Source organism: Diceros bicornis, unplaced genomic scaffold (assembly GCF_020826845.1).
Source record: "Diceros bicornis minor isolate mBicDic1 unplaced genomic scaffold, mDicBic1.mat.cur scaffold_95_ctg1, whole genome shotgun sequence".
Lineage (NCBI taxonomy): Eukaryota > Metazoa > Chordata > Mammalia > Perissodactyla > Rhinocerotidae > Diceros > Diceros bicornis.
In genome coordinates this window covers 1494318-1509955 of record NW_026691844.1, presented here as the reverse complement: position 1 = coordinate 1509955, position 15638 = coordinate 1494318, and the positions used below count along the sequence as shown (strand labels likewise).

At 50.6% G+C, this 15638-nt stretch overlaps 1 protein-coding gene and 1 pseudogene across 1 annotated transcript; both read right to left on the bottom strand.

Moving 5' to 3' along the window:
* Window positions 1–965: 965 nt before the first annotated feature.
* LOC131403890 (ral guanine nucleotide dissociation stimulator-like) lies at window positions 966–1797 on the bottom strand. Its single transcript, XM_058538123.1, has 2 exons — window positions 1573–1797; window positions 966–1148 (listed from the first exon to the last, which is right to left on the bottom strand). Exons 1-2 carry the CDS (start codon window positions 1720–1722, stop codon window positions 966–968), a joined length of 333 nt encoding a protein of 110 aa, XP_058394106.1. The 5' UTR covers window positions 1723–1797.
* A 12489-nt stretch (window positions 1798–14286) lies between these two features.
* LOC131403906 (olfactory receptor 2V2-like) lies at window positions 14287–15638 on the bottom strand (annotated as a pseudogene).

Here is a 15638-nt window from a genome sequence, read left to right as displayed (position 1 = left end):
GGCTCCATGGCCTGGAACCAGGCCCCAAATCGCTCGTCGGGCTCCAGGTCATATGAATTTGCAGCCTGCTGGAGCAGCTGGATCCTATGGATGACTTTGAATTTCTGGGAGGAGGGACAGGATGCAGACAGGGCTTGGGTGGGGAAGGCTGCCAGGAACTTGTGCGGAGTGAGGATCTGGTCTGGGGTCTGTGCTCACTCGGGAACCCTCCTTCCTTCCCACTCCATTCAGGACTTGCCTGTCCTCACAGTTGGCTTGGATTAGTTCCTCATCCAGGAAGGTGTCCTTGATGCCAGCCCCTCCCGCACCCGCCAACGTGATGGGATGCCCAGCTTTGTGGATCTGACTCTCCCAATAAATGTAAGACCCAAGGGATGAGGCCAGAGAAAGCCTTGCCAGGGGAGGTCTCTGATTTCCACATCCCCACCCTCCCCATAGCTGCTCACGTCACACCATTTCTGGAAGTTGACCCAATTTCCCTGGAAGGGAGACAGCCAATGTCCATCAGAAACAGCCCCCTAAGCCCAGAACCAACCCCCATCCCACCCCTTCTCAGGCTGCAGGAATGTCAGGGCCCAGCAGAGGGCAGACCTTCCACAAAGAGAACTTGACACTGGGCCAGGCTCTGGGCTCCAGGGCAGGAGGGACAGGGGAGCTGAGGCCAGAGACCTTATGTAGCACACCCTCTCTGATGACAGACGGGGAGACTGAGGCCTCAGGGAGGAAGGGACAGCTGGAACACAGAAGTGCTTCCTCACTTGCAGGGGCTGATGGCACTCCCCCAGGGGCAGGGCCCGAGGGGGAGGCTGAATCCATCTCAGACACAGCCTCCTGCAGCTCTGCAGGCAGGCAGCTATGAGCTTCACCAGCCCAGGTAGACTGGTGGGGGGCTTATGTGGAGCATCTATTCACGCATTGCTAAGATGGGCCTGACTCCCCAGCTCCCAGGGGTGGCTATGGCGCTCTCATGAGAGGAGGTTTGCCAGATACTGAGAGCTCAGGTCCCAGTGCAGGGCTCTCGCCACCCAAACCTCAGGATCCTGCTCCCTGGCCCCACCTCCAGGCTCACTCACTTCCAGATCATCCTCCATCCCAATGTCCAGCAGCTTCAGGTGATTGAGGAACGTGCCCAGGAAGGGGACGACACCCTGTGAAATCAGGGTGGGAGTGGTGAGATGAGTCCCACCTCTCAGATGCCCCCATGGACCCTCCCCCAAATCCCTTCACCCCAGCCTCCTGCCCACCACAGACTCCCACAGAGAACAGCCTAGGACCCTCAGCGGCCTCCCCCCAGTTGCCCCCTCCAGGACCCCCGAACTTCCCCAGTCACCTCCCAGGGGCGGCTTTTGGCAAATCCCAGGGTATGTGGTCCCTGCCTCTCCCCTCCCTAACCCATCCTGGGCCCAGCCCTTCCAGGCCTCCTCCTGGTCACTTCAAGGGCAGGCATTTCAGGCTCTTGGGCTCCTGGAGCTGGGCTGGAGGAGGAGGGACCCCTCTCTTAGGGAGGCCTCCAGCCATGAGGTGAGTGACCCCTCCTCTGACACCTAGACCCTCCCCCTCAGGCCACCTCACCTGCTGCTGCTGCCTCTCCTGGGCTCCCTGTGGATCCATCTCATGGGTGGCCCTCACAGATGACACCTCCTGCAGGGTCAAGGACAGGCTCAGGGAGGCCATGTTCCCTTCCCCGTGTCTCCCAGGGCCCTGATCTTGGACCCTGGCCATCTGGTGTCTATGGCTGCTCCCATTCCAGGGTGCCCTGATGCTAGATCACTCCCAGCTCCAACACTCCCTCCTCTGTGCCCTTAGGCCTGCCCAGGCCCCTAAGCCTCTCTCCTCATCAGGTAAGTGTGACAAGGACTCCCCATGCCTCCCAGGGTCCCCTGAGGACTCAGTGTCATCTGACTGTCACCAGTGCTGTTCCCTCCCCCATCGAGGAGGAGGAGCACAAAGCTGCTGTACATTCCTCTCCCCCTTGTACCTCATCACCCCTGTGAGGCCTGCACCACAGATCATCTCCCTCCATTTCCCAGATGAGGAGACCGAGGCCCACAGAGGGGCAGTGAATTGCTAAGGGGCCCACAGAGGAGACCGCTGCCCCTCGCAGCCAGAGGCCCTGGCCCCCGGCCTTCACTCCTCCTCCAGACACACCCCTGACCAATGTCCTGTCCTCTGGACTCTCGGGGTGTGTTGAGGCCCTCAGTCAACCTGAGCCATGGATGGAGAGGCACAAGGTTTCTCGGTGTCCCATGCAAGTGGCTTCTGTGTTTTCCAGCCCCCAGGGATTTTCTGACACCAGGCTGGACCCGAGGCCATGCCAAAGGCCTCAGCTCCCTAGAATCCCCTCAGGATGGTCCCTGCACAGAACTCCTCCTTCATTCACTCAGGAAGGGGACCCCACTGTGCCACATCTGAGTGACAGTGTAGGGGGTGACCACGGCACTGTGTAATGGTGACATTTGCATCCTTTTTCACTTGGAAACTTCTAATGTCCCTTCTCCTTTCTCAGCTCTCATGTTTGAAGTCTGTGGTCTGAGCCTTTGCACAATCCTTAGGCCCCTCCTGCCAGGGCCTCGATGGAGGCCATTAAGAATCTGTCAGGAAGGTCCATTAAGTATCTGTAGGTTCCCTGATAATTCTCATTGCCATCTGGGGCGTATCCTTGACGACAACGCCCTGGGGGAGACTCACTGGTTTGTCAGCAGTGACCACTATCGGGCTAGAGTGCACAGTCCCAGAGAGCACACAGTTCTGTCCCAGATCCACCATTTGGCCCAAGGCTGTGCAGCCCCTATGTTCACAAGGCCTGTGTGACCTCACAGTGCCCATCCCTGGGACAGGCAGAGTGCCCTCCCCTGTGAGGTGCAGTGAAGACAGAAGGAGCAGCAGGGGCCTGGCTTCCTGAGGACAGACTGGGCTGCTTTAGGAAGAAAGGAACCCCCACCCATTCCATCCACCCGCCAGCCTGGAGGATGATGAGGGCCAGCTGATGGGTTCCCATGGAAGCCAGACACCTGCTCATTCTGCCAGCTCCTCACCTCTTGGAACAGTCGAGGCGACACCACTGTATCCCGTGACCAAGGCCTCCTGCCCCAAACAGTCCCCACCTGCTCCTGCAGCTCACACCCCCGCTTCCTGTCCAGCTGGACAAGACAGACCATTATTTCTCGGGGAACCTTAAGTGAAAAACTTACCAAAGCACATCCTGCCTGGTCCCTCCCCACCTCACCTCCCGTCCTTCCAGATTTCCATCCTCCACTCACCTCCTTGAGAAGCTTCCTGCTCTCCCGGTGGCATGTTTGGAAGATCTTTTCAACTATCTTACAGTTCTTCCTGAGGAGGGAAAAAACGAAAGAAACACTGTGGAGTGGTTTTAGGGTAAATCCCTTTTATTTGAAAACCCAGAAGATCCAGAAAGCCTGGATGAGCATTTTCACTGTGTCCTCTGAGCCCTGAGGTGTCTGGGACTGGGGAGGGGCTCTCCTATTGTCACCTGGGGCCTCCATTCTCTTATTTTCTCAGCAGATGTGTTTTAAACAGTCTTAATTTCACGTGGACAGAGAGTTCTGTTGCTGCAAACACTTGAAAATCTTCAATTTGGTTCAAGACATGATCTGTCACTTAGGGAAACTGATTCCTGAAGCAGAACCACTGGCCTAAGTTTTCAGAAAGACTTGAAGCCTGCCAACCAGGTCAGACCCTAACCCCAGGGTTTGCTGTCTCCCAGGAGGTCCCAACTGACTGAAGGGCAATGCCAGCCCTGTGGGGGGTGTCTGGTCCACCCAGGTGGTGCTCGCATGGAGAGAGGCCTACCCACCTGGACACCTGTCTCCACGACTCTTTTAAACGTTGAATGGAGGGGCCCTCCAGAGCCCAGAAGATTGCATGGAGAGAGGAAAGGTTCCTCAGTCCGTGGCATTCCTGGGGAAGGGAAGAGAATGAGCTGTGAGGGGGAGCTGGAGCCCTGCTTCCTCTGGCTTCTGTCCCCTCATTGACGTCTCCTGTCCTGGATGAGACAGCGGCTCAGGGAACCCGGAAAAGGCACAGCTGGAACCTGATGAGGAATACTTCCAGGGAGGAGGATTTTAGCTCAAGCCAAGAAAGGAGCCCAGGAAGGGGTGAGCTTCCTACCACTGGGACCAGGAGTCAGGTCATCGAGGCCTGGCAGGAGGGGCCTAAGGTTTGTGCAAAGGCTCAGACCACAGACTTCAAACATGAGAGCTGAGAAAGGAGAAGGGGCAGTTCCCCCAACTCCAGAGAGGGGCTCCCAGGGCTCCCACATCTTACCTTGGCCACCTGGATCCAGAGCTCCACCACCCTGGCCCTGTCCTGGGCCGTCATGCTCGGGTCCCCAATGCAGGTGGTGATGATACATTCGACCACTCTGTTAAAGTGGGTCATGGTGGCATGGATGGTCGGTGCCAGGTGCTGAATACCCCTGTTGTCACCCTGGGACCAGATGGAGTCCAGGAATTCGTGGGGCCTCACTGTCTTGAACAGCTCCTGGGGAGGACAGGGAGTGTCACCCAGCCCTGTCACAGCCCAGCTCAGTGTCCACAGCCCCCAGTCCCAGGCTGGGTCAGTGGTGAGAGCTGGAGCTCAGGAAGCTGAGAACGTGGCCTGAGGCTTGTGGGAGTCCCTGGGTGTTGCCTGTGTTCCCTGAGGGCACCCAGCACAGGATGACCCAGGAACCGATACTGTGGCGCGGGATAGTGACATTTGCTCCCAGCCCAGTCTCACTTCCTCCAAACACCAGAACTCGGCTCCTGCATGACCATCTCTAGGGGCATCTTCCACCCATTCTGACCATCCTAGGGTCTGACTCCTCTTTCAGATGCACATTCCCCCAAGGCAGCAACAACCACGGGCTTTGTTTGTCTGCCTTGTAGTCATGTACACATTAAGTGCCTAATTAGTGTTGAGGCTGTTGAGGCCTCCTGGGCAAATGAGTGAAGTACCCAAGGACAAGACAGCACTTCAGTGTGCTCCCCTCCCCCACCAAAGCGCAGACTCTGCCCAACTTCCTCTCTGCTCCACCTCATCCATCTGCACAGCCACTCTGCATGGCAGCTGCTCTCAGTGTCAATCTCTCCTGTCCACATGAGGACAGCAAAGGCTCGAGAGTTAAGAGGGCTGCTCAGGTCACATGAGGGTACGTGGGGAAGCAAGAGGTTGGACCGAGATCATGGGATTCTGGATCAGGAAATGGTAGGTCTGGGGCAGCTGATGGCACAGGGAAGGCCTGCCCCACCTGCCCTGAGAGCCCCGCTGCTCACCACATCCATCAGTGTCAACTGCTCTGCCACCAGCCGGGGAGGGAACTCCAAGAAGTCAGGCTTCTCCTCCCTCAGCAGCTTCTTGGTGGTCACGTCCCAGGGGCAGGCGGGCTCTGGGACTGGATCTGGCTCTGCTGTTATCTCTCCAGGTGGAGGGAGGATTCTCCCTGGAGCCAATGGTGCAGCTGGCTCCAGCTCAGGAGCTGGCACTGGGGCTGGAGCTGATGGTGTTGGTGGCTCTGGCCCTGGAGGGACTAATGGAGGTGACACTGGCTCCAGCTCTAGCACAGGTGGTGGAACTAGAGCTGGAGCTGGATCTAGCCGTGGAGCTGGCCCTTGCTCTGGCGCTGGAGCTGGAGGGAGCTCTGGAGATGGTACTGCAGGAGGAGAAAGAAACAGTGTCACTCAAGTAGCTGACTTCCCCTGTGCCTGTCAAAGCCAGGAAAGACCCCACTGCCTTGAAGTGAACCAAGCCTCTGAACATTCTGCAAATTGTCATCCGAGACTGCAGTCGCCTCACCTTCCAGCTCTGCCTCAATGGGCCGTGGATGCTCCAGCTGGACCTGGAGAAGGTAGGCGTGGCCCTGCAGCCCCGAGCCAGGCAAGCTGAGATGCAGAGAGGCCAGCTTCATGCTGAAGCAGAGATAGTGCAGGAGCTCGCAGAAATCCTGCCCTGGGTCCGGGCAGGTTCCCACCAGAGAAGAGATGGCACTGGGGGAGGCAATTGGGCAACAGAGTCAGAGGCCTGGCCTTTCCCTCCACGCTTCTCACCCAAGGCACCCTGGCTTGTGACTGGACCCTATGCCTGCCCCTCTCCATCCAGGTGAGAGCCACATGGCAGCCCTGACCCCTGTGAGGCTGTCCTGGCAGTGGCAGGCCTGCTTATCCAGCAGGTTGACACAGAGTGTGTTGTGACTCTCTTCCCATGGACACTCTTCTCCTGAAGGTCTGGGACACAGCCCACCCCAGCCCTCCATGCACTTGTGCAACTGGACTGAGCACTGAGACAGATGTGTGAGCAGGTTGCTCACACACCTCCTGTTCTGGGCCTGGAGGCGGTGGTCAGAAGAGGTAGATGTGGAGAAGGGGAGGCAGATTCAAATGGGTCTGTGGTGGGAATGGGTTTCTAGGGGAGAACTCAGCCCAGCCACCCCTCTGGTAACCAGGGGGCCTGGCACCCATCCATAGCTCTTTGACTCCTGTCCTCCTGGAGTGGAAGCCACCGGGCCTCTTCCTTCCCATGGGAATCAAAAGATGCGTGAGATGCGGCTTCTGACAGGCTCCCCTCAGCCACAGCCTCCATCTCTCCCCCCACAGCTTGTTCTTTAGAGACAGGAGGCCGTCCTTCTGCACCCAAAGACCACTCACTTTTTTAGGTGGTCCTGCGCTCTGCCCTCCTGGCTGGAATAAGGGGAGATGCCTTCAGAGGTAAAGGAGGCTATGAGGGCATCCCTTGGGATGGACGGTGGATGACAAGACCTGCGAATGATGTCGAATGTCAATGTCTGACTCTCAGATGGAAACTGAGGCCACACATTGTGTCTCCTTCATTCACTGGGTTTACTGTCTCCAAATGTCCTGCATGCAGTAGGTGCTTAATCTACATGGTTGAATGAATGTAATCCACCCAGAACCATCCGAGACACCTGAGTGGGCCTAGGGCCTCTCTGCTGCCCCAGAGATCCTTGACTGGCTACCCCAAGGAAAAGGACCAGGACCAGCTGGATGGAATCTCCAACTCCTTGACAGGGTGGTTTCCATGTGCTTTTCCAAACTCAGAAAGGCCGCATCTCAGACATGGGTGAGGCAGACTACTTTTCACGGGGAAGAGAGAAATAAACACCATGAACAACCACAGCACGTCCACAGCCCTCTCTGCAGAGCCAGGCACCAGGTAAGCACCCACCATGGCTGATCCCATTAGTTCCTGCAAGATCCCCATGAAATTTATCCTCTCCCACCCTACTTTTCAGAGGAGCAAACTGAGGCTCAGAGAGATTTGGTAACACTCCCAGGACATACAGCTGGCAGGGGCAGAGTCACCACTGTGTTGAGGAGGGAGTGGGCACTCACCTAGTAAACAGCTGGTCCAGGACCTGGTGGGATGTGTCTAAGGCCGAGTAGTTGACCATGAAGGTGGTGAAGCTAGAGATGTTCCTACTCAGGAAAGCTGGTGCGATGGACTCTGTCAGCTTCTCCCTCACGCCTGTCTGGAGGGCCTGCATCCTGCAGGCCTCATTGAAATTCACGGTGGACTCATCCTCACACTGAGGGAGAGGAGGAGGTACATACACTCAATGACATCATGGTGAACCAGCGGGAGGATTGAGGTGACTTTCTACCCTCCTGTGTAGCTGGTGGGAAGGAGTGGAGGTCCAGATTCCTTTGGGAGTGGGACTGTGGAGCACTCTAATGAGAAAACCCTGGGGGGTTCCAGGGGAGACTCAGATTTGAGTCTGCATTCTAGTAGTGCCTTGGTCATCTCAGAGTCCTGGGTATGAAGACCCCTCTGCACCCACACTCACCTCAAACCAGCCCTCTTCATTGATGGACTGGTGCACCTGTGTCCTCTCCAGGGAGATGGCGAACTGGAAACCATCTACCAGCTCCTCAACCATCACTTGGGTGCAGCTCTGCAGTGACAGTGCCCAGAAGTCAGGCCAGGAGGCATCAGGGGCCTGCCTGGACTTTGCCACAGAGGGAAACCCCACCACAGTTCAGGCACAGAGGGGCATCTGCATAGTCTCCATCAGGGAAGGAATGTGATGACACCTCGACGGCCTGGGATTCACATGTGGGTAGAAGAGCTTGGTCCCCAGCACTCACCATCCTCTCCTGCAGCCAAGATCTTCAGTATGAACATGACACACCACCAAATCTCCACCATTTAGCTACCTGCTCCTGCTCAGGGTGGTTCCTCCTCATACTACCTTCTCTAACTCCACCTCCCACATACACACACACACACACATACACACAAAGAGGGTCAAGGGGTGTGGGGCTGTCCATTTGGGATCACAGTTGTGGCCTGATCTAGAGTGGCCTGCCCTGGGCTACGCTGTTACCTGATGGTTCCTCCTGCCAAAAGGCCACAGACATTCGAGGTGAGGGCTGAGCCAATGTCTAAAGCGACTTAACATGCTCTCATTCTTGGCTTTCCGGGAGCCAGAGCCTCGGAAAGTCACGGGACAACACGAGAACATCCTGCTGTGTCGAGTGTCTCCACTCAAATGAACTGGACAGGAGGCTGTGGTTACAATGTGGGTGCCTGGTAACCAGAGTTCTAAGTTCTGTTGGGGGCTGTCACCAAGGAAGTGAGGTCACTTCTTCAAGGTTCTATTACTTGGCCCCTTCCTTCAATCAGACCCACCCAAAGACCCCGCTAGGCTGTTGGCTGCTCTCCCTCCTTGCCCATGTCATCTCCATCACTGTACACAAATATCCATCACCACCCTCCCCACAGCTCCTTGGGAGCGGAACCAGTGGCCAGCTTTGAGGAGACAGAGCTGAAGTCACACCTCTTTTATCCTACCAGTTCTGTGTCCTGGAAAAGCCACTGTGCCTCTCAAGATCTCCCCAGTCTCCCAACCTGCACAATGGGGATGGTGCTAAAAACAGCTTTCTAGGAACATCGTCAGGTGTATATGAGATAATACCTACGACACCTGTGGATTGGTGTCACATGTATCTAATGCTGAACCTCCCATCTATGTCAGTTCCATCTGTGCAGCCTCCACAAACCCCCACTCCATACTTCTTGTCACACATCATTGGCCTGAATTTGGTCTGGTCACTCTTATCTGCAAGAGGGGTTAGGAATTTTATCTTTTAGTTTGTTGAATTGCCACCCAAAATAAAACTGATTCTCTGTTCTGAATATTAAGGGAGAAGGTGAACAGTGGAAACTACCCGTGCTCTCGCCCTACACTAACCTTCAAGTTGAAGGGGAGGAGATGAGCTTTTCAGATAAATCAATCACGTATTTACCTACCACAGGCTCTCTTTTCTTGTTGTTTATTCATCCACAGAGAACAAGTAGTCTTGCTTCCAAACCAGAATGTATGAGACGTCCACTGCCCTCTGTTCCCAGCAGAGTGACCAGAACCAATTTGTTGGCTTTTATTTGCCTGGCCCTTGTAAGTAGATCTGAGAACATTCTTTCTATGTCCTTCATAGAGTGGGTCTGGGAGGGTCTGAGGTTGTAGAGAATTGTAGGCAAGTAGCAGGCTCCTGAAAAACTGGGTCAAATTTGAATCTCTGTAATTCGAAGAAGGAGAGTGACATCAGCATCATGGTGGAATAAGACACCTCCTGTTTTTCTACTCCTGCACTAACAATGCTTTGGCATCCATCCATAGACAAAAGTGCCTTTGTGGGAGAAGTGGGATCCAGCACCATATGCCAAGGGACCCAGAAGGAGTCTCACCCACCCATGCATCTGGTAATAGGCAGACAGACCTCGGTCCCAGCTCTGGACCCTGCAGTGGCCCGTGAACCAGCTCAAGCTCCTTTCAGCTGCTGCACAGAAACCCCTGAAAACACTGTCTTAGATCATGACACACAGAGGAGAGGGCCTTTGTGGAAGTCCAGGTTTCAAGAAGAGAAGTTCCAGCCCTCTGTTGGAGCACAAAAATATGAGTGTGGATGGGTTGAAGAGTTTGGGGGCATTGGCAGATAGGTACTCTTAGAGGGCTTTAAAGGATGTGGATCCTGTAACTGCACTGAGCACTCCATCAAGAAGTCTCCCACGACTTGTGGGCTATGCCTCACCCATGGATCTCCCCAGCTGGCCTTTAGGCACCCCCAGTGCTCTGCGTGCCTCACATACACGCACCTCCACCCTAGGGCTTCTTCCCTGTGTATGCTCCCAACAGTGGTGGTTAGAGTGAATTTTGGAGGACAGCTAGTGAGCACGTGCAGAAACTTAGTCCAAATCCGCAGGCCAGAGAGAGACCACAAACTTGAGGTTTCACACAACCTCTGGAATACAAAAGGGAGGCTGTCAGCGCCCAGCCTATTACATCACAGCATCAAGAGAATGCATACAAGCTGGAGAATTCTGCCATTAATGAACAAATTAAAAATGCTGAGATTATACTGGTATAACACATTAAAATACAAATGTATTATTGAAACATACATTAAGTTTAAAAATTGACATTTCAAATGTTGGAAAAATTAAGTTTGAGAAACCTTGTAGGTGGTCAGTAAACATCTGTCCCTCCCTCCCTCGCCAGAGCAGCCGTATGTATATGTATAGATACACACACACACACACACATATATATACCCCCTATAAGTTATATATATAGAGAGACGCATATGTGCATGTGTGTCCACAAACACTCATACATATATATAATGCATGTACCTATGTATATCACATACATGTATGTATACATGATAGAATACTCACATGCACATGTGTATATCTCTACAATTTCACCTTCAATAAGGTAAATTTCCGGTTTGTATTGACTCTAAATATCTCTGCTTTTTAACTTGTTAGGTCTGTTTCGGTTTGTTTTCCCCAAACTTTCTGGTTAGTCCTCTGGGCACTTCTCAATTGGATAACTGTTATGGTTTTCATTCGTTGTTGTGCTTTCATTTTCTCTTTTTAATAAACATATTTGTTGGAATATGACATACAATCAGAATAGAGCACAAATCCAAGTGTAAAGATTGATAAGTTATCAAAAAGTGTACACATGTGTTAACAACACCCAGGCCAACAAACAGAACATGACCAGTTCTATTTACAGTAGATTATACATGATATATATAATAGATAATAACCACAATTACCCAGATTATTATTTCTCCTTTTTCAGGAAGTAGCACACTGAATTGCAATGCATAAAGGAAATTTGGTCATGATGTGGCCTCCTTAAAAAATATAGCTGGATTTGGAAGGTTAATTTTTTTTAGGAATACATGAGTTTAGTTCCAGAAAAAAAGAGGCTTGTAAATTTCCTTTCCTGTAATGACCTTGTAAGATTTTTGTAGCAACGTTAAGCTATTCTCATAAAATGAATCAAAAAGTTTTTCCCACTTTTCCTGTTCTGTGGAAGAGCTAGACTCAATGTGTATTATTTCTCTCCTGAATGTTTGGTGGAATTTGCCAGCAGAGGTGTTGGCCACGATGAAATGTGGGAATGTTTTAAACTATGGATTCAGTTTCTTCTTTAGATATGGGACTATTCAGATTTCTCATTTCTCCTTGAGACAGTTTTGGTAACTTTCATTTTCCTGGCAATTTGTGAATTTCATCTAATTTTCAAATGAATTGACATGTTATTTATGATGACACGTGTGTTGTCAGGGAAGGTCTGCGGTGACTCTCCTGGGGGCAGATGTCAAGCTCAGCTCATGTGTCCCCGAAGCTTCAGGCACCTGGATGCTGGAGGGAGAGCTTGTTCTCATTGCAGGACGAGAGGCTGAATGCTTTTCTTCTCGCCTTCTGCTCTCCATTCACACCAGCTCAGGAGACCTTGTTCCTGGGCAAGTTGGCGTGCAGGCAACACCCCATGTAAATTCTTCCAGGCCTGGTGGATATTTGGAATTTTTTTCTGAGATGTCCTCTTGAAACCACATGGCCACTTTTGTATAATATTTTCTCTTTATGTTATATTTTAGTCAGTTTTTGTAATCACATTTTCAATTTTTACACCGTACAAGGCTGTCTCTTAGACTCCTAAGTGTTTTCAGTTTTAACTCCTTCATACTTCTCCCGGATGTGCCTGCCTTACGGTGATTCCTCCTTCATGGGAGCTCTGAAGCTCATCCTAGCTGCCTGGTTGTTGATGGTGGCAGATACACAGGTTTGATGGGGCCGAAGGTTAGGCAGTTTGATTGCCTGCCTTCTGCTGCACCATTCTCAACCCACAGACGCCATGCTTCTCTGCTTGTCCCAGAGCCTTCAGGTGTAATTACTCTTCCTCCCCAGCGCTACCTCCAATCTCATGTTGATATTATTGCTGTTCTCTGAAGCATTTGATGATGTGTTCAAATGAACAAGCATTTTGGATCCTGAACCAAAGAACCATTTACAAAACGCACTCTGAATGTGATCTGCTTTTCCATTCATTAAACTTTTCTCATAAACTTAATCACTTTTCTCCATGTGTGTGGAATTCACTAAGGATGTTCCAGAGCCCCGGTGATGTTACTTGATTTAGCTATAAATTCTAAGGCTTCAGGAGAGCTGTTGCCACAGATGGAGTGAGTTGGCTGGGCATTCTTCCTTAATTAAGTGATTGCATTGGATTTGAAGATAATTGTGGTTTGAGTCTGTTCCCTAAGGAGCCCCATCCCTCTCAGCAGGTTTCAGTGCAAGAACTAGCAGTATGTTCTGGCCTTGGTTTTTGCCATTGAGGAAATCAACAGAAACTCCCATCTTTTACCCAACATATCTCTGGGAGTTGATCTCTATAATGTCCTGCACAATGAACAGAAGGCACTGGAGAGTTCCCTCATTTGGGTCTCAGGGCTGCGCAAAGACAACCCAAATTACACCTGTAGGAGAGAGAGCAAGTCTCTAGCAGCCCTTACTGGAACAACATGTGCAATTTCTGCCTAGATTGGAACACTGCTGGAACTGTACAAATTTCCACAGGTAAGGCTGTGTGGGATGGGGAGACATGAAATCATGTCTACTTTGATGCCATTCTCAGGTGCCTGAAAAGGAAGAAAGGAGGAGACTGTGTTTATGCATCTCTCACAGGATGTAATCTCCAAGGATGAGGGTATAGAGTCTTAGTGAGGTATGCACATTTCCTTTATTTGGCAGCCCTAAACTCTATGATTTCATCCATGTCCATTGATAACAAGGTTCCAGGGACCATCTGCTCTTGGCCAGATTGGGTCCCAAGCCTGAGTCAACAAGTCATTTGCATGAACATCATTTGCAGTGATGCAAATGAACTGCATCAGAGGAGGCAATGTCAGGTGTAAGGTGCAAGGGTCAGAAAGGGCCCATGTCACTCAGGGCTCAGACAAGAACATTCCAGCATCACAGCCTCCAAAGTGCAAGATAGGGAGGGACAGCCTCACACGCCCACGGCCCAGGGCAGTCACAGGACATTCTGTGTGTGACCCATGCAGGGCTGCACACCAATCATGAGTGCAGAAACACCACAAGCCCATGAGGCCCTGCCTGGGGAAGCAAAAGTCATGCTGAATTTATAAGATTCCAAATCAGTAACTCAAGATCAATGCAGAAATAAAGTTGCATTTTTGATTTTCTAAAAATTGACCTCCTTTCCTTTTCCTCAGTTCTTTTAACCATGCTCATTCCGGGATCAATATGTTGTGATGATCCACTTCTGCACCCTCAACATTGGTTTCCTCCATTATTAATGTTGTTGTGAGAAATTCCTCCCTTTCGTCACCCTAAAGCAGAGGATACTAGCTGGGAAGAATCTTTGTATTCACCATCACTCCAAACATCTATGACTTTGACAAAGGTCACACACACCTCTATGGCCCTGGAGCAAAGGGGATTTTAGGACAGTGAAACCATAGTTCTATATGAATCTGTAATGGCGGATACATATTACTATGTATTTGTCAAAACCCATAGAATGTACAACACAAAGAGTGACCCTAATTCATTCCCTTTTAAGCCTTGGTATTCATTTGTTGCAATTTTTCTCTTTTTTTGAACATTATTACTAGGATTTTATTGAGTATATTTGTCATTTATTAGAATCTAATTTAGTTTTATTTATCCTTTCGATGTTTGTCTTTTAGTTTGTGAAGCCTTCCTCTAATATTTATCATTTTGTGTCGTCTATTTTCTTTGTGTTTAATTTTCTGCTCTTTTTCTAGCTTGTGATGAATGCTTAGAACTTAGAAATTCAACTTTTCTATATTATACACAATTATATATAAATATATATAATCTAGGATTATACATTTCTCTCTAAGGATAGTTTTAATTCCACCCCAAAAGATTTGATGAATAATATTTTTAATTGGAAATACATTCTAATTTCCATCGTGGTTTACTCATTAATCATGGGTTGTTTACAAATGTATTTATTAATCTCCAAGCATGTAGGAATTGACGTTAGCAATAAGAATTAAGAAGTTAAGCTCAGGGCATCCTCTGATAGCAGATGTAGTTCCAATTTTGAATAATAAGTAATAGCAATCCCAATGCGTTACTTCTGCACAGATCTTGAGTTCACAAAGTCCTGTATTCCATTTTAATGTATTTTACAAAAGAATTAGTCCAAAAAAGACTGAGGGGAAAAAGCTGGTTTTTCATCAGAGCTATAGAGTACTGCTTTAGGGTTTAAAAAGACCTCTGCAAGCCTTGGGTGTCATAATCCTCATTATTAATGAGGAAACTGAAACTCACATAAAGTAGATTATTTACCCAACATCACACAGCCAGGAGGTGGCAGCACCAGGCACAGGATGCTCTGGACCTTCAGGCCTGCCTGCCAACCCTGCAATGGTCCAGCCCCTTCCTCGGGGTCCCCATCATCTCCCGGTTCCTCAAGCTATAAATGAGAGGATTGAGCATAGGAGTAAGGTCCGTGTAGAAGATAGAGACCACCTTGTCATGGCTGGGGGCCCGGTAGCGCCTAGGCCTCAGGTAGATGAACATGGCTGCCCCATAGAAGAGGGAGACAGCTGTCATGTGGGAGGTACAGGTGGCCAGAGCCTTTTCACCATCCTGAGCAGAGTGCATCTGGAAAACAGCCCTCAGGATGCAAGCATAGGAGGCCAAGATGATGGAGAAGGGAAGGAACAGCATGAAGACACAGCAAGAAAATATCACATTCTCAAAAAGGGATGTGTCTATACAGGCCAGTTTCAACAAAGATAGCATCTCACAAAAGAAGTGGTCCACCTCCCTCAAACCACAGTAGGGAAAGGTCATTACTACTACCATCTGGATCAAACTGTCTATTATCCCAAAGGCCCAGGAGCTCCCAACAATCCCAAACAGATTCTCTGACTCATGAGGATGGGATAGTGAAGTGGGTGGCTAATGGCCACACAGCGATCATAAGCCATGAGTCCCAGCAAGAGCCCCTCCGATCCCACGAGACAGACAAAGAAGCCACATTTGTATACCACAACCCACAAAGGAGATGGACTTCCTGCCAGACAGGAAGTTGACTGCCATCTTTGGCGCATTGGTACAGACCAACATGAGGTCCATGAGGAAGAACTGAGGAAGAAGTACATGGGTGTATGAAGTCAAGCATCTGTGTAGATTAGGAAGATGAGGAAGACATTCCCACAGAGGGCCACTGTGAAGACTATCATGATTGCTGAGAAAAGTACAAGGTCAGTTGGACTGTGGGAAAAGATGCCCAATGGGACAAAGTCGTCTGTGGATGATTGGTT

What these genes read in the sequence shown, in the direction of transcription:
- LOC131403890 (XM_058538123.1), bottom strand. Translation starts at nt 1,722, where the DNA reads ATGGCCAGGGTCCAAGATCAGGGCCCTGGGAGACACGGGGAAGGGAAC. An exon ending in AGGAGAGGCAGCAGCAGCAG is followed by an intron (nt 1,149 to 1,572) that starts GTGAGGTGGCCT and finishes CTGATTTCACAG; the next exon opens with GGTGTCGTCCCCTTCCTGGG.